General features: G+C 40.2%; 1 protein-coding gene across 1 annotated transcript in view; it reads right to left on the reverse strand.

The window, feature by feature from the left end:
- Nucleotides 1-24,788, reverse strand: part of LOC112570351 (QRFP-like peptide receptor) — an 89,674-nt gene that overhangs the window by 61,213 nt on the left and 3,673 nt on the right. The window contains 2 exon segments of the mRNA XM_025248750.1: nucleotides 17,832-17,905; nucleotides 17,907-18,414. Of these exon segments, the coding sequence (XP_025104535.1) occupies nucleotides 17,832-17,905; nucleotides 17,907-18,395 (563 nt within the window). The 5' untranslated portion in view covers nucleotides 18,396-18,414.

The raw sequence follows: 24,788 nt of genomic DNA on the forward strand, positions 1-24,788 counted from the left end.
CTTAACTTTAACTGCGTGGAGTCTTAGCTAATGGGTCGTTTCTCTCAAGGGGAGTTTTTTTTTTTTTAAAAGACACAGGCTGGAGATAAGAAGACTGTTCGTGTGTGGGCTTAGCGATTAACTATGTCATGATGATCTAGAAGCCTCGTAAACAAGTATCACATCTTGAGAAATAAAACACACTCGTTCATCAAAAGCGAAATCCGAACCAGGTATGCTCTAGTTTGTTTTTGTTTGTTTACCTTTTCGTCACCTGCCTCACCTAAAACTTGAGATGGACCACGCAAAGTTCATTTCTAGAAGCTGGTTTAATAAAAAGAATAAGACTGAGGCACAAAATGTAGAAAATGATAGTGCATGTTGTTGAGAGTATCAGGTGCTTTATGTTTTAGTAGTAGTTATTAGTGTCTTGCCATGTTGTACCACTAGTGTCAGCGCTGCCATCAACGCCAGCATCCACAACAGTGAAAAAAGCAGTGGCACAGGTGGCGCCAGCTGCAACAGGAAGGCTAATAATGACAAAGATACCTTTTGACAGTCTCTGTGGACAAGAGGAAAAATGAAAATATCACTTCAGTGGGTGTGAATATCTGTTACAGACCAACACGAGAACTGAGCGAAAATCGCTGGAAACAAAGTATCACAGAACTTATTCTGCTGGTATTTTATGACGAAAAAGGCACGAGAAATATTTTATTAATGTTTTTCTCTTTAATCACATCTGGATTTGTCGAAAGAACAGGAAGTGACGAAAGAGAAATATTTCTTAAAATAGTGTCGTGTGCATGAGCTGAATTCGAGGAGGAAAGATGCAATCCTTGATAAACGAAAACAGACCAGGACACGATGTGTTGTTGCTGAATCTTTCTCTTCGTTACTCAAAGGACGTTTGTAATTTATTTTGAAATTTATAAAGATAATGGCTACAAACCCCAGCGGATTAAATTTTTTCAGAGATCTATATATATATATCTGTATATACACATGCAGCTAAATGAAAGAGAAATAAGTTTTTACATGGATTAATATCAGATTTTTATAATGTTATATTACATTTTAATAGGCTTTAATGATATCGATCATTTCCATTTTTATCATCTTTACATCTGAAGCTCGAAAAATGCGACTATTTTCAGGAGAACCTAAAAAGATAATCTGCGAATCATAAAGGTAATCTGGAATATGTAGAACTCGGTCGAATACAAAGGTTTCAACTCCACAAATTGTCAATTTGCTAAATGTTATAACGATATTATTCTAAAATACAGTAATGCTAAAATTCTACAATGTTATGATTCCCTCCTGCACGCCCTTTACAGAAATCATCAAATACTTTGATAAGGTCTATATCATTTTTATGGGGATTTCTGTCTCCAAGTGAGTGCTGATCGTCTAATGAACAAAGTCTCTTACTTTTACCGAAAGTCACTCCGAGTAGGCATAACAATAAAAAAAAGTTGCAGGTAACACCAGAGACTAAAATTTCGCATAATAGCGAAGAAACCTATTTGCTGGTCTGGAGGGGAAATGAGAAGAACCGCGATGAGTTGGCAGTCAAAGACTCAATCGAACGATAAGCCATCGAGGCTAAAGGCCAATGCCATCATAGCATCACAACTTTCTCCCGGCCTTTCGCCCCCAGTCCAATCAAAGCGAAAATAAATCGCGAAGTTAAGAGATCAAATATGCCCCCGAAATATTTTCAAACAGGCATTGGTGAAAACTAATTTTCCCCTCTCAAGGCAGCGTCAAGTCAAATGAAGCCCACGCGAGGCGTTCGCTCCCCGATGACAGTTTGATTGGAAAGGTCAACAACATAAAACCCCAATATTTCGTGATGGCGGAATATCCAGGCCCCAGCCACGCCAGCGGATATGCGAGCCTAAGAAATGAACTTCAGGGAAGATAAGGAGGGACACACACTTCAGCGGATGGGGAGGAGGAATGAATGAGAAGTACGGACCTGCTCCTTGACCTAGATACCAAACATATTTAGGATCATGATTCTTTGCTGACTTTAAATTTGGACATTCACTACTTCCTGTCTGTCGTGGTTGGTTGGGTTACAGGTTCAAGGTCTGCACGGGCTGAATTTTTTTTCTCTGCGTAACTGAGAGGTTATTTTCTTTTCCTTATGGTATTATACTATTACCTATGATGATTGTGTAATCCCTAACTTTAACCTAGTCCATAACCGTTCATTTTCTTTGCTGAATCGTCCTGCCAAAGCAAAAAAATAACCTACACCTAAGCCAACCCTAGAAATATCTTGTACAAATGTCGAATTAGGACATCAAAAATACATGCTTCACATACACACGCACACAAGCTTTTAATAACAAGAAGAAACAAATAAAAAATCAGAACATGTATACCAAAGAAAAAAGTATCCGATTGAACTCGAATCAGCAAGCTTCCAATTTTAAAAAAATGCTTTGCCCACTAAGCTGTAGACACTTCAGACAGACACCTCAACATTTAATCTATTTTAAAACTTCTAATTATAAAAAGACAAACTTAAAAACAGTCTGCACAAGCGTGACAAAACTTTTTGGGAAAAATACTTGTTCTGGGTCCAGTTGCATAACACATTTTAAAATTTTAAACACGTTTAGGTCTTAAATCTACTTGGATAATTCAGTTATATAAAATTTCACATTTTAATAATTTTTATATAACTAAAATTGTTGTTAAATAAAATAAAACTGTATACTTCAGACTTGTCGGTTCTGTCAGCACATTTTTTTTTTTGTATTCGCGAGTGCAGCGCATTTAAATGGAATAGGAGCAATTTTTGAAACTTTTCTTTCTAAATTAACTTCTTTAGAACAGTTTCAGGTTTTAGAGACATGCTGTGCAACTAGCTCGCTGGTCTGCAAATAGTCAGCAGTAATTGAATCCATCACAGTTCAAAAGCTTTCTAAAGTATTTGTTCACTTACTTGAATTTGCTTTTTTCAGACAATGCGTGGGTCTCTTAACCGTAGACTTGATACGATAAAATGAATGTAATGTATTTTAATTATTTTTGGCAAAAGGTAAATACTCTGAATTCTTCTGTATCAAAACTTGTAAATCCTCTCAATCTCTTCGTGATAGAGATTTCTAGAAAGCTTATACCCAGAAAGCGTTCCATTAATGCCATCATTAAAGTTGTTTTTCTTATTTTAAATACTAAATCGATTCGCAGTAAGTGTGATCCCATAGCTAAAGACTGGACAAAGTACATTCTAGGTAAAAATCTCGAACCTAGCAAAACTAATTCATTAAAAACTAAAAGTAAAGACCATATTAAAGCAAATTTTGGTAAAGTCTCCCACGTACTTGCCATCTACCTTTCAAAATATTTTTTTAATAATTGTCAGGAGATTATTTTCAGCTCAGGTTATTCAAATCGTGTAAACATACTGAAATATCTCTATCAAGATCTTTGTAATTATAGCTCGACTTTAATGGAAAGGTAATCCACATATGCTCATGTCGAAGGAAGTTTCTTTAAAGTTCGATGTATTCAGAGAAAAACAAAACTATAAAATATTGCACTAGCCTAAAGAAAGCACAGCAATACACCAGATTTCAAAGATCAAGGACTCATACGCCCACAAATAAAGTGGGAAATTGTTGTTTACACTGAGCCAGCAACTAAGGTTATATCAGGACAAAGCAGTCAGCCCTGTAAACAGATGTCACAGTCAGAGAAAGAAGCGCGTGCACGAGGTGAGATCTGAACCAAGGACAACCAACCCTCTCTAGATTGGTGAGAAGCAGTAACCCACCCTACACAAAGATGTGAACATTGATGTTGACCTTAAAGCACTTACATGGTTTCTCCATTGCCGTTTTGATGTTGTGGAGTTTTTGCGAGTCATTCTGCTTAACTTTGGTTGACCACGTGAGCAGAAGATAACGGGTGATCACAGTCTTGTTTATTACCCTCTTCTAGAAAACATGCTCTTGTCTTGATGGTTTCCTTTACTCTGGCAGCACAGACCGACTCAATCAATACAAAGTCCATTTTCTTGATTTCGTTTTGCCCCGCAAACGAAATACAATAAGGGGTCTGTCCATTTTATAGCTCCTTCCACTGACTTGCAAGTCTTCGCCGCCCCTACTGTCAGTGCCTTCCTACGCTTTCCACTCTTCTTTGCGGTTTTAGAATGTAACAAAGTGTTAGACTGCTTGATTTTATTGCCGCCATTCTTTGCACTGTATCTTCGAACTGGTCCAAAACTAGTCACGTGGGTCAGGACGGGAATGGCAGGAAGGAAACACCACGACACTAAAGCTATCTGAGAAAGTAAAAGGATACACGAACTTTTACCCACTCCCGGCATACTCTCCACAGTTTTGGTTGTGAGGAAATAGTAGAGAATGGCTTCACTCAATAGCATTCCTTTATTCAAAGTCAACAGCTTTGTAAACAAATATTTGCACATGGGTCTCCGTATGTAACCTGGGTACAGAGGGAGGGTATGCGAAAAGCACGCTCTCACCCGCTCACACATTGACCACACGAGCGCACAGGCCATTATCCACCCTTGATCATATTTCATTTTACTTGTGTCAGTATTATCTCTTGCCCACTGCTAATTAACAAGCTACTACAGGATTGCTTGACTTTGCACTTGTTTTAACTCCGACACCTTGATGTCTCGAGGTACTCAGTTGGTCCATGTTTCTAATACGACTACATGCAAGCCTTCAGAACCGAAGAGGTTTGTAATCAAATCATTCTCATCCTCCATCGTTCACGTAGCTTTTTTTTTTTAAACGAAACAAGTTCATGCGGAACTAAATAATTAATACGATACATCATATTCTCAGAGATATATAGGGAATTTGTTGAACACAGTACATTTCCCAAAAAAATGTTTTCATGATTCGTCTTTATGTCCTCTATCCTCCTCTATGCATCAAACGACCTTTTGTGGAAGATAAAGGGCCTCACGTACTGTGTGAACAGCGGGAGAGAGAGATGAACGACCTAGAGTGGAAATGTTTCGTCCTAAATCGTCGCTACAGACAGGACACAAAAGAACTCATCTCTCCAGATCCTGATTAAGGCCCTTCTGAACACAGTTGCTTCCCTTGCTATTAATTTCTGCGAGTTGTCGAGGTGTTGGCGATTTCCTGGCCGGTATCCCTTGAACTTTATTAATTACTTGGATGGAAGGGTAAAGCATGAATGTGCATGTGTGTGCGCGTACGACAACTTCCGGTTGTTTTCAGAACTTTAAGTGTTAAACGGTAATTTAAAGTCGCACTGTAGACTAAAAGTTGTTTCCTCCCGACATACTTTTCTGTAACTGAAACACCTTTTCCTTTTCTGAATGTGTTTTGGAGTATCAGACTATCCTAGCAGTGGTCCTCGTATATCCTAATAGGTCTTCACTGAGTTCGAAAGACGTACAAACAGAAATGATGGTAACCTCATCGTGCTTACTAACCCAGAAAAAGCCAAACTCACTTAAAATTATTAGAAATAATAGGGAACCATATACACTTCTAGATGGTAACATGACCACATACCTACATACGTATTCAATGCTGTCATTTCTTTAAAATCAAAGCCCTCTTTTGAAGATTTGTGGGTCAAGCCCGAGTACATGACTTTGCCATTATATTCTTAAGTACTGAACAAGAGACTACCGGTAAGTGAATAAAGCAAAATATCGCCTTTTATTTCAAGTTGTGTCTGGATGAGCACAAGTATCTCCCAGCTTAGGTCAACCTTTCTGTGTCCAATTCTTGTCTTGCTCCAGTCAAATGGAATCTGTGTGTTGCTGGTGAATACACAAACAGATTGAAAGGAAGGAGACAAGATAAACATGTAAATGATCGATTCTTGTCGTGGCTCATCACCAGAAAATGATATTCCGAGGACGTTCCCTGAATTTCCGGCAGGGTTGAGGTAAACACCATCAGTCACAGTCGCAAGCTTGCCTTAGTGTGGGACAATTTTGATTTCGTGACGATTCGTTGTTACTCAAAAAGAAGGAAAAATACGAGCAATGCACGTGCAACTGTGACTGCAACATCCACTCAGACTGACGCCGCTGGTCATACAAACCTGCCTACGGTGGGTGAGCAATATCACACAGCTGTTATTACTTTCCCGCTTCATTTTCGCAAAGATTTACTTTTTCTAAAATTTGGAGTGCCCCTTTAAGAAGGACCAGACGAGTCAGGGAATCGCTTTACATCCTTTCGCACAGTGACCTCTCAACCCCATCCGACTCTTTTCTCCTCCACATCCTGACTGACTGGCTGTATATCATTGTACGTCCATTTGCAGACCGATGGCCGACTCGTCGTCATCGATCTTTTTTCCTGGACGTTCCCAAGTGGTATATTAATACCTTACCACTTATTTTGTGGAGAATAATAATAATTATAATAATAATAATGATGATGATGATGATGATGAGGAGGAGGAGGAGGAGAGACTGAAGTAACACTACATCCACCACTCACAGTGATAGGCACATCAAAACAAACACAAACATCAAGACTCGTGAAAGAAAAAAACATTAGACAAGTAGACAAGCCGGGGGCAAAAGGATGTTACTCTCAGATTTACAGACTGAAACAAAGAGAAGCAAACAATAAAAGGGAAACAGTATCAAGGACATAAATATTGTACAGACATGATATAGAGGGGACATTGACAGAACGAGGTGCTATGAAAGGAACAAAATGCAGTAAATTACTTTTTCCTTGATTGCTTCCTGGCGTGGACAAGTGGGTTTGCCTACAGGTCGTTGCCCCTGAAGCCGTTAAAGCTATGGGATCACTAGCTTTACATATTCATTAATTATCATTGCCTGATTCTTTATACTAACGACAAATCTCAAGACTTTTATATGAGTTTTTATAATGAACATTTTCTACATAATTTCCTCTGAACTCAGTCACCTAAATGTTGCATCTCAGTCGGCTTTGTCGATCACGATGAAATCATGAAAAATACAAAATAAAATTCAAACGAAAGGAAAGGGAGAAAAAAAAAATTTCAAATCAAAGATGAAAGGTCTGACTGATGAATGAACATCGCCTAGTGCACCTGTTGAACTGTTCATGGCTGTAGAATTTCAATCCAACAGCCAGCAGACGTTCAGATTAATAATATAAATGGTAAGAATTTCATTTTTTTCGTCGCAAAGGTTAAAAATAATAATACAGAAAATCTCTCACTGTGAAAGCAGTCTACATTCTTTTCCATACATACCCGTATCCCAACACCCACCCTCATCATACAATAGACAACTCACACTCTCAGTAATAAGAATAAGGCTTCACTCTCTAAGAACATAAATAAAGAAGCAGTTCAAATACATCCTTCACTGATAAAGGTGAATTCCTGTACATTATCGGTGAGGCATGACGAAGCGCGAACCTTTTTCAACCAAAGGTTTCTAATTTTAAAAGTAGATTTCTGTTTCAAGTAGAGGATTGACAAAAATTTCCTACATTTGCGACAAGAAATGTTTTCGCAAATGAGCATGTGGACTCGACGTGCAATAAATGCTAACAATAAAAATACTTTCTTAAGGAAAAAGGAAGAAAAAATAAAATAGAAATAAAAAGAACAAAAGAAGAAGACTTTTCGATTTTACCGCCTTGCTCCACTTTCTCGCAAATCTTGAAGAGTTGTTCCAGCTTCGGTTTATTTTTTTTTTAAATTATTTTTTAACTCTCCAAAGCAGATGAAGGACCTGACATACAGTTGGCCAAGTCTGGCATGAACTAACAACCGCTGACTTGAACTAACAAATTCTGATTTGAACTAACAACAGTTTGGCATGAACTAACAATTTCTGACATTAGCTAACAAATTTTGTCAAGAAATAACAATTTTTAATCAAAGCTTACACGTGGAGTTTGTAATACTGACGAATTCATAGAGTTGGGGAAGTGATGGAGAAAGAGATTGAGACGAAGGTTAGAGATTAAGTTAGCACAAACATAGCCGTGAGATAAAAAGAAAATGTTATCAGAAAATATTACAAATGTGGACTGAACGGAACTCAATCTGAAAATACATCTCAATATGATAAAAGACAAAAATTAAGCAGCGAGAACTATTCCTGTTCTGGAATCTCACATCAGTACCACAAATGTACGGATTTTTTTAGAAACTTTTGTTAGCTGATGGAGTGACCCCCTTACACACTGGGATTGTAATCATGGAGGAAGAGCAGTTGGTCGCTCTGGACAAGCAAGGAGAAGCATTCTGTATACACAAACTTAAGAAGTGTCCAACTGTAAACATCACTACCTTAATTTGCCCACGTGATCTCTTCCACTGCTTTATAACTTGCGCGTTCCAGGGTAGATATTTATTATTTTTAATAATTATTTTTTAATGCGAGAAATATCTTACATTGAAACCTATTAAGAACAGAATTAATATTCCTTTTTAAAACTCCGGCTGTCAAGACCAAAGAAAAACTGCCTTCCACTGCGATTCTCATCCCTTAAGACTGAGTATACAAATCGAGCGAATATTTCTCTGAATTCCGGACATGGCAGGCGTCGGAAAGGCGAGCCGTCCAACACCGACCATCTGTTTGCCAGGCTCCCCGCAAGGGGCGGGACCTGCTTGACCTGTGAACCCTGCGTCCAGCAGGATGTCGGTCAGACATGTCGTCAAAATGCCAATCACGGTGCGAGCCCAGGTATGGTGATGGCAGCTAGGTGATAATATCATCTTGGACTGCTATGTATTCATTTGTTTTGTGCCGCGACCTGAGGCCAGAAAACTTTCTGTGATCGATTCTCATAAATGCCAGCAAGACAGTTGCTAGTGAAAGTCGAGGAGAAAAAAAAAAACATAGAGAGTGGACGACATCTCTCAGGTCGGAGAGATATTGGCAATGGCATTATCCTTGTCCACAAATTAGACAATTACAAATTGAAGATTGCTCAGTTTCTAGGTGGCCCTTACATATATGAAACAATATTGCTGAGGAATCGATTCTACGTGTTCGAATCTTGAAACTATATTGCATTGCTGAAGGCTAACTATCTTTCCAGTAAATATGTTGAGTATGAATTCAGAATCTGTGAACGTAGTAATAACTATGTATATTTAAATATTCATATTCTAACGGTCAATGTGACACATAGATGTGATCAACTATATTAAAATATCGGCAAGCGCAGTCTGGGGCCCGAATCACGAAGGAAAGGTAGCCTTATCTCAGGGTTAGCTACGGAGCAGTAGCGTTGATCATGGTTTAGGATGTGGGCTGATAACCTAACGTTCTCGTCTTGTCTACGATCAAGTTGTGACCACAGAGGCCATGCTTGACTGATGTGCTGAGGTAAAATAAATCCCGCTTTATAACTACTGGGACCTTTCGTACTGGTAAGAGCACATCCTTACTTCTCAGTCTTAGCTACAGACAGATTCGTACCTAGTAGAGTATTTCGGTAGACGTAGAGTATCGAACACTGCAGCATCATCACTTTTTAGCCAGCCAGCAGTGTATCGTGTAAAATGCTGGAACTTCATCCATCCGCTTCAACTTCAAAATTTTTTTCGTATTTCATCTTATATACAGTTTGATATTACATCATCTTCTGTTTTAAATGGTTGAGTTATGTAACAGTTTAAAATTACATTAGCACATTTTGGTTTCTTGTTTTGTGTTTGTTATGTGTAGAATGTCAGAGCACATACGTACTTTTATTTGTTTTCAAAGGGCTTTTGTTACTGAGTAATTCAAGAGCAACTCGTGTTTCGTGTTTAGTATCTTTCCCTAAGTAATAACAATTCGAGATGACGACCATTCTAATCTCATTTATGAAACGACATTCTCGTTCTCTCAAAGTAGACCTGAAAGGGCCACAATTTAATTTGAAAAAAAGCTCACGTGATTATGCTCTAGACTGAATCCTCTCTAAATCGAATCGTTACTCAGTCATTTGGTCTCTCAACTATTGGATGCGACTGTCTAGAGATGTTCAGGTGAGCGCATGACTGTTAGCACCAGTGCACTAGCTCTCGAAACTTCTGCAAAAATCTCTCGCTCTGGAGAGAAAAGTTGGCACCACACGTACCTGGTAGTACCCGACACTTGCATAGTAACAACAGCCTAGTCCTCTAGACCATAGTGTTCACAATAACAACAGCCTAGTCCTCTAGACTATTATTGTTCACAATAACAACAGCCTAGTCCTCTAGACCGTGTTGTCCCTAGTGTTGTTGGGTGTGTACCCGTTCCCCGTGCTCACAACGAGAGCCTTCAGTGTTGACGATACTATAGCCTGTGCTTAGAAAGACTAGGCCCTTTCACCTTTTGAGGAGATGTAACAGCGAATACAGAAGATATTCAACGAAAGCACAAGATGAACCAACAGTGCGATGGAAGGAATAAGAACTGTCGCACAGGACCAAGGTTTCTGTTCAAGATTCACCAGATAAAGCACTCAACAGATATTTTATAGCAGTCAAAGGCTTTGCATGCCATCGAGCAATACAAATTTCTTGCACTTCCGAAGACAGAAAAAGCTGTTCTGGAGGATGTATCGAATGGCAAGAAAGCTCCTACTAGAACCGTTATGTCCTCTGAGTCATGCTGGACACAACGGAGCATTCTTAGCTTCCTTTAGTGGGGGATGGTGAGCAAAAAAAAAAAATATAGGATATATCTTTCTCAATCTTTCTTTTTCTTCATTCTTTTATCCTTCTCTCTTGTCAGTGCTTCTTTCCTCGCGCAACATAAGACCGCCCTCCCTTATCTACTGTGGATGCTGCAGGGGCGAAATGCAGGAATAAAATCAGTCTGGAGGCTCATTCAGACCATGGCCGCAATTTGATACTCAGCTTGTAACGAAGCTGGTGGATCTTTCCTCAGTTAGGGAACGATGTGGACAATGTGCATAGCAAACGACAGTTTACCTCGTTCATCCTCACACCCTGCCTACCCTCTACCATACCTCCCTCATTCGTTTATCCCGGTATTCTCTGTACAGGTCGAAAGCGAATTGAAAGATGCGATCCATCTTGCAAATAGAGAATCACGATTCTCCCTCTCACCACCACTACCTCAGAGGCTGTTACACTAATGTGCCTCCAGAATACACGTCAGCTAACGAGAAGTCTCAACTGCAAACCTAATTTAAATATCCGCACCCTCAGGCGGAGAGAAATCTGTGATTAGAGAAGCCCTGCGGGAGGCATGTGCAAGTACTTCTGCATGTCATCAACAAAATGGCATCGTGCAGTTTATTTTCTTCCTATTTACTTCTTCCTTCTCCATTTTTCATCTTTTGATGGCAGGGAGAGGGTCTTGGGTAAGCGTATGTGTGTTCAATTTTGAAATAATAAGAATTTCCCTAAAGGCTTCAGATAAATATAATTAGTGATGTGATGTGTACTTAGAAAAAAAAAAAGAAAAAAATAACTGCAAAGGATTGATTGGGTTTCTGTCTCATTTTGCCGAATTCAGCATATCTTAAGATTATTAAATTCACACATACTTTAAGGTCTAAAAACTTCCTAGTTGCAACAAATCTTAGACAAACATGTCCACCACCAGACCGACAAGACTAACAGGCAAAAAATTCTAAAATTTATTAAATTTTCCTGAATAATGAATATGGAAAATTAAATAAAAGCTGCATGGCTGACCTCAAGTCAGACCAGCACAATAAAATGGCGATTGTTTACTTCCTTTCCTACACAAATAAACAAGTTTCGTGAAGTCATGCACGCACAGCACTTTATTATGTTTCTTTTATATCGTCAGGCGAGCTGAGCTTTTCTTATGATGTGTTGGGAAGAGTTCTTAAATGGGCTGCTGCAGTACAGTTGGTCCTCCCCACGGTCTTGTTCTTGGTTTTCTTTGGACATTTTGAAAGTGATGTAGGGAAGCTGTCTTTTTTTTCTTGGGTACGTGTGAGACTGACAAAGTTATGGAGGACTTAACTCGTGCGCTTCTGTAGGAGTAGCCTCTCTTAACTCACCGAGACTGCGCCTCTTTCTTCCTTGTTTATTTAATATTTATTATTTATTCTGTTGTTTGCTTTTTTGTTTTTTTTGTTGTTGTTGTTGGTTGTGGTTGTTGTTGTTGTTGTTGTTGTTGTTGTTGTTGTTGTTGTTGTTGACTTCTAGATCGGCGTTACTTTGGCCGCCATATAAGGTCTAAAGACAATATCTTCCAAGGAGGTGATGGTCAACCGGAATAGTCACGAAACTCATTGAGCATCGTGGATGGTCCGTTCTCATTTCACCCCTGAACACGCCATTTTGTTCTCATTTTGTGTAAAGGATAGAATTCGATCGCTATGATTAATATTCTGCTGCTAACCAACCCGAAGAAGTGCAATCAGACAAAATTCTCTCTGCTCAGAAGAAAACTCACAGTTTTGACAACGCCTTCAGCTTGAGGAACCTGGAAGCAAAAGTAGGGAAATGAGGAGCTGATAATCTAACGGTCTCTTTGTTGCTACCTAACGGTTCCTGAAGTGACGACTAACTAGTATTGCGAGTCCCTAGCAGATTAACAAGCATTGCGGCCAGGACTGAACTGTTGGATTACGGTGAAACCCATGACAGGAAATCGAATCAGGAGTGAATGAATTGTCTTGGAGTAATACGAGTCTCATTTCCTGGGTCGGTTGCCAAGGACAGCGAATATGAAGCACTACTGACGTGCTTGTAAACTTCGAGAAGGATCGGTTATTCTTTTCGGAATGGGAGGTTGTTAGAGTGACAAAGGGAGTGGGATGGGGGTTTGGGGGATGGAGGATCTTTGCATTGGGATGTCTTGCATCGTCTCTGTCGTGTTGGAACGTCTTGTGCTTTCAGCTGAAATTAGTTTCCTGTCGATGCACGTGCATTAAACGTGACATCAATGCATGCTTGCTCTCTCTCTCTCTTCGTCCCCATCCCGTTGTCAGCCTCCCTGCGGGCGTGTGGATGTGTGTCAGTGGCATCTCAGTCGAGGACAAAGCGTGCTGTGTGTGTACATGTGTGCGTGCGCGCGTGCGATTTCTTTGGAAGTGTATGTCTTTTTATAACGGGACCCTAGCTGAAAGACATACATCCTATCGGTCGATGAAAATTGGATAAGAACCGATGTAAGCACAGCAATAAATATGTTTAAGCTGGCGTTTTGTTGCCCAGCCTAGAGGTACAAAACACAATGCTGACATTTCAAACTTTAATTTATATGAACATTTTTATTGTTTTAAGGTCAAGCGTGAGGTATTTAAATTTAGTTTAGACCTATAATAATTACCTAGGATGAGCCACAGTCAAGTTTCTTAGTTTCTTGCCGAAAAGAAGAACTGCTTTATTATTAAGCTCTTTTGTACAGCATAAATAATAAAGCACTGGTCTACTTCTATAACATTTTAAAACTTCCAAACTATGTTAAAATATATATATTTAAAATCACAAATGAACAAGTAGTCTATCCTTAATGTTTCGTTCAGAGATAGAAAATATCCCAAATTCAGGAAAGCGGGAAGTAATAATAAGAATGTAAACCATCCACAAGACGACGCCCATATCAGTGTTACATTAAAGCTGACCAAATTAAATTTTTAAAAAATCAAGAGGATTAAATAGGTGAGAGTTCAATAAAGTATCTTACCCAAACAATTAAGAAATTAAGAAAAAAGGTGGTACAAAATCACGAAATAATATGAGCAAGAACATCGTCTGCTGTTGTATTCTATTCTTGATGACGATGTATTCCTACTGAAGTATTCGCATGATAATTTTTCTCTCAAGTTGTAACATTTTCTGTTTATAATTTTTTCAGAAAATTGTTGTTACTCCTATAAAGTCAGGCCACACTTGTTAACATTTAAGGATTTTTTTAATAATTGTTTTGTGTTGATTTGGAACATATGTTACATTCCTCTCTAACAACTCTTCCTCATCAATAATTTGATTCATGAAATACGGATATTCCTTGTTTTGAAACGATGCTACAAATTTTCAATGAATTTTTTGTCAGTCTCAGCTCTACTGATTTTTTTGCTGTTGTTCTTGCTAACTCTAGCGGCAACACGCTTCGCTAACGCTAGGGGGCGCCATCGTCTGGTCCAAAACTTTCACGTCACATTAGTCACAGCATTTTTGTTGGTTTTTCTTCCATTAGAAAAAATCACGAAAAGAAGGTTGGGTAATTGAATGAAACCAAGGTTGACTGAGATTTTTAAAAATGAATGACATGGTTTCCCTATACCCCCTACAGCCGGAAGAATTCAAAACGAAATGTGAGGGATGAAGGTGCGCATTGTGCTTGCATAATTCTCCGAAAATGTCAATAAAATGATGTCTGGGTCACATAAAGTTCGTTTGACATTGGTATGTAGAAAATATTTTCTTTTCTGTCAGCCCATGCACAACATTGAAAAACCAGACTCCTCCCGGGTGGCTGGAAAGTGGGGGGAACATCAACTAGTCAAAGACTTTCCACAAATCATTGCACCGTCCGTTTTTAACGGCGGCTTCCTGGTCGCGAGACGTCGCAGCACGCAAACCCCAAGCCCACCAATCGAGTCCCTTTTAGCAGACTGCGCTCCCTTTGTTCCGGATGTAGAAACACGCAATCTCCGGACAGGGGCCATTTCGAGATTTTTCCGATTTTTTTTTTTAAAAAAAAAAAAAAATCTCAAGCATAGTAGTACGAACACGAACTGATGTTTTTGCTGGAATGATTTTAGCTATTTTTTGACAATAATCTGTAGATTTACAAACCACCTGATTTTTTTTTTGTTTATTTTTTGACAGGTTCCCATTGGCTTTTTAAGGAACGAATACTTTACGCCTCCTCCTCTTTTGCACTAATTTTTACTCAGATAGGGAATCCCTCGTGAATCTTTGCTCACCAGCTAATCCATTTTTTTTCTCATGTTTATTTTCCTTAGAGAAGTAAAATTGTTTTCTCTTAATGTACTTTTGTTTTTTTTTTTTTTTTTTTTTTTCTTTTTTTTTTTATTGCAACTGTTTTATCTAGTTTTTGACGATAATCTGTAGATTTACAAACCACCTGGCTTCTTTATTTTCTTGACAGGTTCCCATCGGGTAGATGCTTTCATGAAACTCGTACTTTACTCTCCTTACTTTTTGGAAGTATTTGTCCTACATACGCAGCCCCCCAGGAAAATCTGCTCACAAGCTAATCTGTCTTTTTGTGGGTTTGTCTCGCTGTACTCTTCTCTTCTTCATTCAACCATTCAGTCGTTCGTTTGTTTGTGCATTCTTTGTTTCTATCGCTCTTTCTCTTTATTTATTGTCCCTGTTCATTACAAATAAAGGATAACATCTGGTGAGGATGCTTCACGTTTCTATCCAGGTTTGTTCTACCTGTCATGTTCTTCATGAACTGCAGTTCAAAGGCTCAGAAAGACCATCTGAAATATTACCAGGATTGAAGTGATATTTTCAGGTAATGAAAAATTCTCTTTTTGTTATATTCATTGTCATAGTTGCTTTGTATGTGACTTTTTAATTAGTAACGGTCTGATTGTAATGCGAATTTTTTCATAAGTAATCAAGAGAAACCGTTTTGATAAGGATACCACAAGTTCGAAAGGTGCATCGATGATTAAATAAAGTTCCAGCAATCTCATCGTTTTTAAACCAGATTTCTCTGTTGAATAGAACGCTGAAATACTTATATATGTACATACATTGTATGTTATTAAAATATTTATACATACAGGAAATATCTCTTTGATTAACAAGATAGTAATCTCACAAATAGTCTACTATCGCTTGCTAATTTAAGAAAGTGGTTCAATGTCGCTGATTTTAAAAAGTGGAATGCTGAACTAAAATAAATGTATATAAATGCAATAGGACTAGTCTGTAAGTCGCCCGAAATGAACTTTGGCCCAGACTAAATTAGAAAGATGTAGTGTGTACCCCAGGCACTTCCATTATATTCTCAGGTTGTCAAGCTAGGTGCTGGCCAAGTTCCTGTGCACTTTCCTCCCATCCCAGAAGATGAGCGAAAGGCTTAGATGACATTCATTAATTGTCTCTGGCAATGATGCCAGAGCAGCATTGCAAAAGATGGCGAGAGTGCTGTCAGAAAAGTCTGCCGGACATCCCTGTGGGCACACCCACGTGTTTTCTCCTCCCACTCACCTCCCCACCAGCGCTCTTCCTCCCTCCACAATCATTATCCTCGCTCGCTCATTCGCTCTACATTTGGAGCTTCATTTGTACTAGTTACTTCCGAAGTCAGCTCGTTGAAAGTCAGACTATTCCTGCATTTTCTTTTGTCGAGACCGCTAAATACTCACAGCAATCTCTGTATTTCCGTCATCCTTCTGTTTTCACAAGTTAAAACATATGTGTGCCTTTTTAATAGTACGTATGTTTATAACATAGTTCTTCTTTGCAAAGAACCAAATATACTTCTGTGTTCTCACGCCGTCACAATTAAAGAAGAAGAAAAGGTGATGATGACGAGATGATGATGACGATGACGACTGGTGAATGTAAGTCTCGTAGCAGATATTTTACTTTCCGCCAAATGGAAAAGCCAGTGAGAACTGATCAAGGGGCAATGACGGACCAAAAAGAAGAAATGGCATGTGGTGACTACTACTAAAGGTCTACTAACCCTAAGGACCCTCAGACACGTGAACAGAAGACCTCAGTCATTAATATCAATGACCGACTTCTCACAGGCGTACTCAACCAATGGACTAAATATTGCAAAGACCTTTCAGCTGAAGACAGATGCGAACATCCTTTAAAGCAGCCAGGCTAAAACCAGAAAATCCGCAGACCTACCAGTCCTACGAGAAGAGGTCGAAAGAGTGGTGCGCAGTCGGAAGGGAGGAGAGCCACCTGGCAATGATAACTTCCCTGCTGTGCTTCTCAAGGAGGATGGGAATGAAACAACAAATTCCCTCACTACTCTCTGCTAAAGACTCTGCCGCGAAGAATGGATACAATTCACTAGTCATACCCTATCCAAAGAAAGGAAACAGCAACATAGCACAAAAACTACAGAACAATATTCCTAATCAGAACCTAATTAAAGTCATGCTGAAAGAGATACAGAATTGTCTTAGCAGCACTCTGATTAATTGCTAGAAGAACAGACTAGCTTCAGTCCAGATAGGAGCATAGTTAGGCAGATCTTTTGGAAGTATCTTCAGCATCAGTGGGTCCTCTAGCACAATCATAGACTTTAAAAAGGCTTTTGAGCCCAAGAGGGACTATATGATGGGATACAAATTCAACATCTAAGAGTGTCTCGTCCAAGTGATCGAAGCGCTTTATGATAGCTCAGTGAGCGCAGCACTGTTGGGGATAAAGAAATGGTAGTTTACTTTCACACAACAGTAGAAACATGTCAAAGGTGCTGTTCAACATCTTCGTAGAACATTATGCGTGTAATCCTCTGCGACCATCACACTTCATTTCCAGTGCGGCCGTCTTCCGTCTTTCCTCGGGTACATGTAGTATCTTGTACACGTATCATGAATTAAACCCTGAAACAGTCGTAACTGCCAGCGACTGTCGCCATATACAGGGATTTACATAGACTGACACATCAAGCTCAGGCCTTATATTTACGACAAACGAATCGGCGTGGGATGTCTGGCGACGTGGGCAAACGACGTGCCACTGAGCCGCTGGAAGCGCACCCTGGTGGTGAAGCAATCATACTACGACTAGTGTTTTCGCACACACTTACCCACATCCACACACACTTGGGTACACACATGTGAGGTACACTGTCAAACATTCACGCCCGCAAACTGCCAAAAACATCGAGTGCGCAAAAACACACGTGACCACGTGTCTACACCAAGCACGCATGCGCACACACACACTTACTTTACCTTTCAAGCGAGATGGCGACGAGAGTCAGCACGCTGGCGAAGACGAAGATTGGGAGGATGTAGGAGATGATTGGGACAGAGAAGCGGGTTGGCGAAGATGTTCCACTGACAGGGGCTGGTGTACTCCAGCAGCTTGAAGGGCATGACCAGCACGGACACCAGCAAGTCGGAGGCGGCCAGGTTGACGATGTAGTAGTTGGTGACAGTGTGCATGTGACTGTTCCTCCACACTGTCAGGATGACCAGCGCGTTGCCGCACACGGCCAGGAAGATGACCAGCAAGTAGACCACGCACAGCGCCGTCACCACCCCCGACAGCTGCGTCACATCCGGGTAATTGATCTGGTTGCTGACGTCACAGGGATCGAACGCGGCTGCTGCTGCTGCTGCATCCGTTTCGGTGACGTAGCCAGCTGGCACGGAATCGCCCACCCCTCCCTCGTAGGTGGGCTCTGGAGATGTGGTCATCCAGGCCTGTCTGTCCGGGTGGCTCCATGGAAGGCCGGAGTAATTGAGGAAGAAGATCTCGGTCTTAACGATGCCGTCGTCTGACCCCATACCCATAACGGCTTCCAGTCTCGGTCTGAAACAGAGATTTATCTCCCTTTTAGCTATTCTTTTTGCAAACAACGAGCAGGGAGTCACCTTAGTTATCTCTGGAGACATAAACACAAATACCCGGGAGACTGCGTGGAAGCGGTGTAGAGGCCACCAGCAGAAAATGTGAAGATTTCTTTGAAGAATCTAAGCCTGACATTTCCATAACCAGCTTACTGTCTGATAATTTCCAAGCTGGTGTCCCTGCTGGATTTTTGCCCTAATTTTCATGTAACGTGGAACAGGAGGTACAAATCGTCATCACCTCTGGCTGTCAATCCTTTTTTCTTTCCCACTTCTTTTCTCATGGTATCATCGTTCTAGTCCAGTCAGCCAAAATGTGAAGTGTACTTGTTTTAACATTTTTGTAAAAGTTTAACCAAGGTTAATTTAATTAAAATTTAATTTATCAAATGGAACTTAGAAATCGGCAGTGCGTGACATTCTAACAAAGTACACATGACGCGGCTCACGTGTCTGATGGAGTCGTTAGACAGTACCGGCGACTGCACTCAAAGGAAATGCTGGTTGCAATATGTCTCTCAGCATGACCCATCGTTTTTGTCGTTAACCGTCGTCTGATGACTTTACGGTGTTGCAATAGCGCAGTGGCACGTGACACGAATGATCATCGGTAAAGGTCGGACACGGGCTTTGCATGTTTAGGTTTCCCCCTTTAAGCAGACGATTTTTTGTCCAGTAACTGCTAAAACGAAGGATGAGACTACAAAGCTTTAGGTTTATTCACATTTCAGATTAACTACTAAAACGAGGCATGGTCCAAGAAAGCTTCCGGTTTAGTTACATTCTTTGTTACGGCTCGCCGAGACTAACAGCCGATCACTTCACAAGAGGCTAAGCGTTGGTCTTGGCAGACAGACAGCAGTCCACCTGTACATGTCCATTGGTCAGACCCTAGTCATGAGCTCAATCGTTGTTTCTTCTTGTGCAGTAAGTATTACCGTAGCAGTTCAACTTGATGGTGACAGAAACAAGAAAAAATATAGGACTGGGGTGTCAAAAATTTGAGAACCAGTGTACAACTTTTTTTAGCTGATGTAATCATAAAATAATAAATGCAAAATTTGGTAGAGCGTCTACTCACACTCCCAACGAGCACGGTCTTAGCGCTTAACATCAAGAACGAGACATGGGCAAACATACGAGGGACAGAAGAACAAGCAAACAACACATGAACAACAGTACTGATGACCAAAAACCAAAACAAAAAAAAAATGAAATAAAAATAAAAAAACGCACACGTCTGTGTGGTTACTCTTCTGGAAAGCATCGTAGTTTTCTGAAGAGGGATCACAGTACAAAGCATCAAGGGTATTGAAGTAAACTTTCCAAGAAAGCAGGGCGGAAAAGCCAATCCATTTGGTAGAACAGCTGAAGGAGCAGCAAACCCCAGCGAGTTTTTGAAGTATATGATATTTTAAAAGAGAACAGGGCTCACAAACAGTTTACAAAACAAGTTGTTCACGAGAACTTGATTGACTGCACTGTTGAAGAACATTAAAATTTACGTGTGTGTTCAAATGATGTTGAAGTTAAAAAAGCAGTTTGAATTTGATTTCAAAAAAAATTTTTACAGGGATTTAGTTGGGAGTGTCGGGGATGAAGTCAGTCTTATTCATGGATTAAGTAAGACCGTTGAAATCAGAGGACATGAAACACGATTTGCTTTAAAAGTTGATGCATAAGTGTGAGAATTGTGACTAGAATTCTCTCGTGTTGTATGATAGAATACATGTAACTGAATATACACAGCTGCTTATTTGTATCCGTGTATAACGATGATTTCGATATAACCCAGGAACTGCTTTTGAAGGACTCGATGAAAGACACGAAATTTGCTTATGAAACTGAAACGATGCATCGAGGAGCTTCCATTGAGGAGACATGAGAAGTGTCACTACTGGCAGCTCTCCAAGTGGAACCAGAACGAATAGTAGTCTCCTGACCAGAATTCAGCAAGCTGTTCATGAAAGAGATCCAGACTACGAAACCTTTCGTCATTGAATAATACATCAAGAAGAGTTGTGCAAACTCGAAATGAATCATGTTGTGAATACTGCAATGCGAATCGTGAACTTTATTTGAACACGAGGGCTTAACCACATGATGCTTATATCGCAGTTGGAGGACGTTGAAGATGATCACAAAGATGTTACCTTTCACACAAATTCCGGTGGTTAAGATCGGGAAATGTTAAACAAGTTTGGGGACTTCAAAAAGAAGTAGTTATGTTTTGAGAAATGAAGAAAAAATTCTTTCTGAGAATGTTGCGATCTCCAATGGTGTACAGATTTTGCTGTTCTTGGTGACCGCATGACCTTTTGAACAAACTCAGTAAAACTCTTCAAGGTAAGAGAATTCTTGTTCAGGAATTATATTTCGCAGTTGAAGCGTTTGATCTTTCTTCAATCCAAGTGAAGAAACCAAAACAAAAAAAAAAAAAATACAGGAAATGTTTTCTAAGTGTTGAAGGACACTGTCTGTCTTCAACCTACAGAAAATTTGGTGGCAAGACCGGCTAACAGACTTTTCCGATCTTACAAAAGTCTGTTTTTGGTCTGTCTAAAGCCACAGTAAAACAGCGAAATAAAAAAAAAAGAAAGAAAACTTTTAGGAGAAAGTTTGTGATTAGCTTTTTTGTTCTGTACATTATGCAGATATAACGAATGGCTACTAGGACCAAATTTAAAAAACCTTCCAGAAATGACTAGAGACATTGTAAGACGCAAATAAAAATAAATGGAAATAAATTCTACTTCTCATCCGTCAGCATTTCCAGGGAATGAGTCTGGAATCCAATCACTGCAGCACACTGGTCAGCAGTATCTGCTTTCTTGAACCGAATGACTCCATTAGCAAACCTATACGTCACAGGATAGTCGATATCTGGACAAAGATGGCTGTTTGGTCTCGGTGATTAAGTCTCGTTTAATGTACTGTTGGGACTGTCAGCTGGAATATGTGTGTCCTCGTCTTCAGAACAAATGGGAGAATTACTAATGGCTCTTGGTCATAATCTTGGGAAGAAATTACAATTTTTTTTTCTCCTGGGATGGATGTAGATCAGGATGCCAGTAGATAAACTCAGGCGTGCTATGACAATGTTACCACAGTGTCTACTTAAGAAAGGTGTGAATACTTTTACTGCCATCTTGTGGACTTTTTGCGTCCTTAGTGAAGTCCTGAGGGATGAAATGAAAGAGGAGTTAATGGAGACTATTTTAACACGTTTTACACACGATAAACCTTACATACATTAAACGTTACGGATCTGAGACGAAGTAACACGTAGTAAACACGTAGTAAACACGTGACATTAGATCAACTTAATCGGAGGTTTACCGTAAGAGTTCGTGTGATGCTCTGTGTTTGTTTCGTAATGTAATAGGTTGTTTACTTGTTTAATTTTCTTGGTTTTGCTGTTACAAATATACGACAACGACTGCCAGCTGCCTAACATCGCAAGAAGAAAGAAAAATGAAGGCCAAGGGAAAAACGTGTGACAAAGGGTAAGAATGTGTAACCCTCATTAACATCTGCCAGTGGTCGGCGAGAAAAAAGACCGATGCAGTGGGTGTCCGCTGAGCGAAGGGAAACAACCTTTCAGAATTCTGAGACAAACGATATTTTAGAATTACCACAAAAAAAAAAAAGGTAAGGACGCAAAACCTTTGACATTTTCCAAGGAAAAGCTCAATTCGATGAGGCAGTTTGACGACCACAGAAGCAATTGTCGAGCAGTTTGCTACAGAACAGACACCTGTTTCACACATTAATTAGCATAATTCAGGTGTGCAGGTTCGTCGAATAATCTTCCTTTGCATGTTTGCGTCTTTGTGTCTCTGTCCGTATGTTTTATGCTTATTTCTTTGCTTCTCTCAGTTTCTTTAATTTAAATGGACATCGTTGATTATCTTGATTTGCTAATGTGGGGATTCAATCTTTTAAAGGCCATGATTTGCATAAAGATGTGCTCACTAGGCTGCGCAGTTGCTAGCAGTGCACGTGCACCCACGCATGCATCTGATGGCAGGAGGGATTAGAAGGAGGAAGAGGAGACGGACATCTTCCGACAGCTTCGTTTTCCACTCCAAGTGATCTATTTATAAACAAACGAATAAGCACGAGCGAAGGAAAGACAAGATCAAATAAACTTGAAAGTGTCGAGACTGCCGTTGTGACGTCTTCGGTCATACCACGGACGCAGCTTACGTCACATCCGTTAATAGCAACCGGCTGACCAACCACAATGTGGCCTTTCAGCTTGCTTTTTCACAAACTTTGGACCACAAAGATGAAGTGCCAAGACTGGCGTTGTGCCGCCATCTTTGAGAGTGCTAAAGACGCTCGAGGGAAGGAGGAAGTATGACTCCCACCCTTTTCCTCTCTCCTTCCTTCCACTCATCGAGACCTGGAGGGCAGACAAAGAGCCGGTGAAAACTGGGTGCGTGCTCTCCTTTCGAAGGAGGAAGATGTTTCGAGAAGGTGGCCTACCGCTGACGTCACGGGCTACTTTTGGTATCTATGCCAAGGCCATCTGCATCAACTGGCCAGACCTCTGAAGTGAATTTTGACCGAGATGGTCTGAAGTCTGACAAAAAATATTTTCACAATTTATGTCTGTGAAAAAAAAAGCAAACTTCATTTGTCCACACACACACGACATTGTCTAATATGTCTTTATCTGATTATATAAGGATGACACCAGTGCTTTCTTCGGGTACTGAAGTTTTTACTTTTTTTATTTTTTAATTCGTGTCCGTTAGCTTGGAAAATCGTAGCAAATAAACTCTATCTCTATCTCGCATGATTAGGTATTTGAGAAGGAAATCGCAAAGAATGTTTAGCATGCACTTTCGCAACCACTCACTTTCATCGACAGCAAAGTTTCGCAACAGAAGTTAAAATTATTCATATTTTTTTTATAAGGGCAATAAAAGCTACTGCTTCAGTTTATCCGTACAGATTTCCCATCGGCCCAATAGCTCTACCACCACTCACATCCCGATCTTTCTCCTTCGCATGTGCATCACGGCGTTCATCGAGTTGTTGATTCAAACTCCATCGACCCGATGTTTTCTGTCTCCAAAATTTCGGTTGTCCTTGACAACGCGCAGCAGTCTGTGAAGACCATTGTAAACAAGACTAGAATTAAACAAGTCTTGCTGATAGCAGGACATAATATTTTGTGGACATATTACGACGAGTCCTTTTTTGTTAGCTTATAATCTAAAAAGAAAAGGGCGGCAATGTTCAAACACTTCATTGTTTTCTGTAGTCGCTTCTGTCCACCTGGCTTCTGTCTCGGAGTGATGACAGGAAAGGACTTTGTATAAAGGCTAACGAGAATGTTTTACAAGGCCTTCAATGTTTCTTCCTCTCCGACTGTCCTGGTCACAACAAGAAAACTCAGTTTGTTATAATCTTTAAAGCTAATTGCTAAGTTTTCCCGTAAAAAAAAAGAGTTCTGGAAAGTGAAGAACTAGCAATCTAGTTAGTGCAGTGGATAAGTGGTTCATCGTGACTGGAGTACGGCATGAGACAGGAAGAGTGTTGTCCTTCCCCATCTTTACCTCTCATTATATAATCAGGTATCTATTTCTGATAATGCAGCTGCTGGGTGAGCAGGGAGAGGTTTTTAGCCAAAGGCCAGTGAAGGTCTCCATCAAGCGACCTTTTGGTTCACAATCAAGAGAGAGGTAGTATCAGTGTAGGGCAGCGGTTCTCAACCTGTGGGGCGCGACCCCCTTGGGGGTCGCGACGTGCCTACAAGGGGGTCGCGAAGGTGGTCCTTTTTTAAAGTTTCTTATGCTGGTATTAGTGAAATTAGCTTAGATTGTGTAACGAGTGGTGAGGGCGATCAAACTCCAAATCTACTTCTCCCTATTCAAGTACACTGTCTCGGCAATGCAGTGACTTCTCACTTCCAAAACTCAAACACAATCCCCTCTCAACAATTAAGCCTCCAATCTCCCTCCTCGCCTTTTGCCCTCTTCCCCCAATCTCTCATCGTGACTCCCTCTCCCTCTCCAGTCACACTCTCTCTTTTAATAAAAAAAACATCTAAAGGCACGCATTCAGGAACGTCCATCATTCACACCCTTTCGCCTCGTACGTGCTCCTAGTACTCTATAGGTCCTGACAGAAGGCCATGACCAGACAGTGCGGGGTGGGGGCTGAAGAACGACCGATGGCTGCTGCTAATGGTATATTTATCGGACATATTGAGAAGCTGAACGTTGTGAATACTTCTCTGCAAGGAAGGACACCACCATATTACAACAACTGACAAGATGAAATGCTTTCGTCCGAAAAATGTCGTTGTGGACGCAAAAGATA

The sequence above is a fragment of the Pomacea canaliculata genome, linkage group LG8 (genome assembly GCF_003073045.1).
Source record: "Pomacea canaliculata isolate SZHN2017 linkage group LG8, ASM307304v1, whole genome shotgun sequence".
NCBI classification, from domain to species: domain Eukaryota; kingdom Metazoa; phylum Mollusca; class Gastropoda; order Architaenioglossa; family Ampullariidae; genus Pomacea; species Pomacea canaliculata.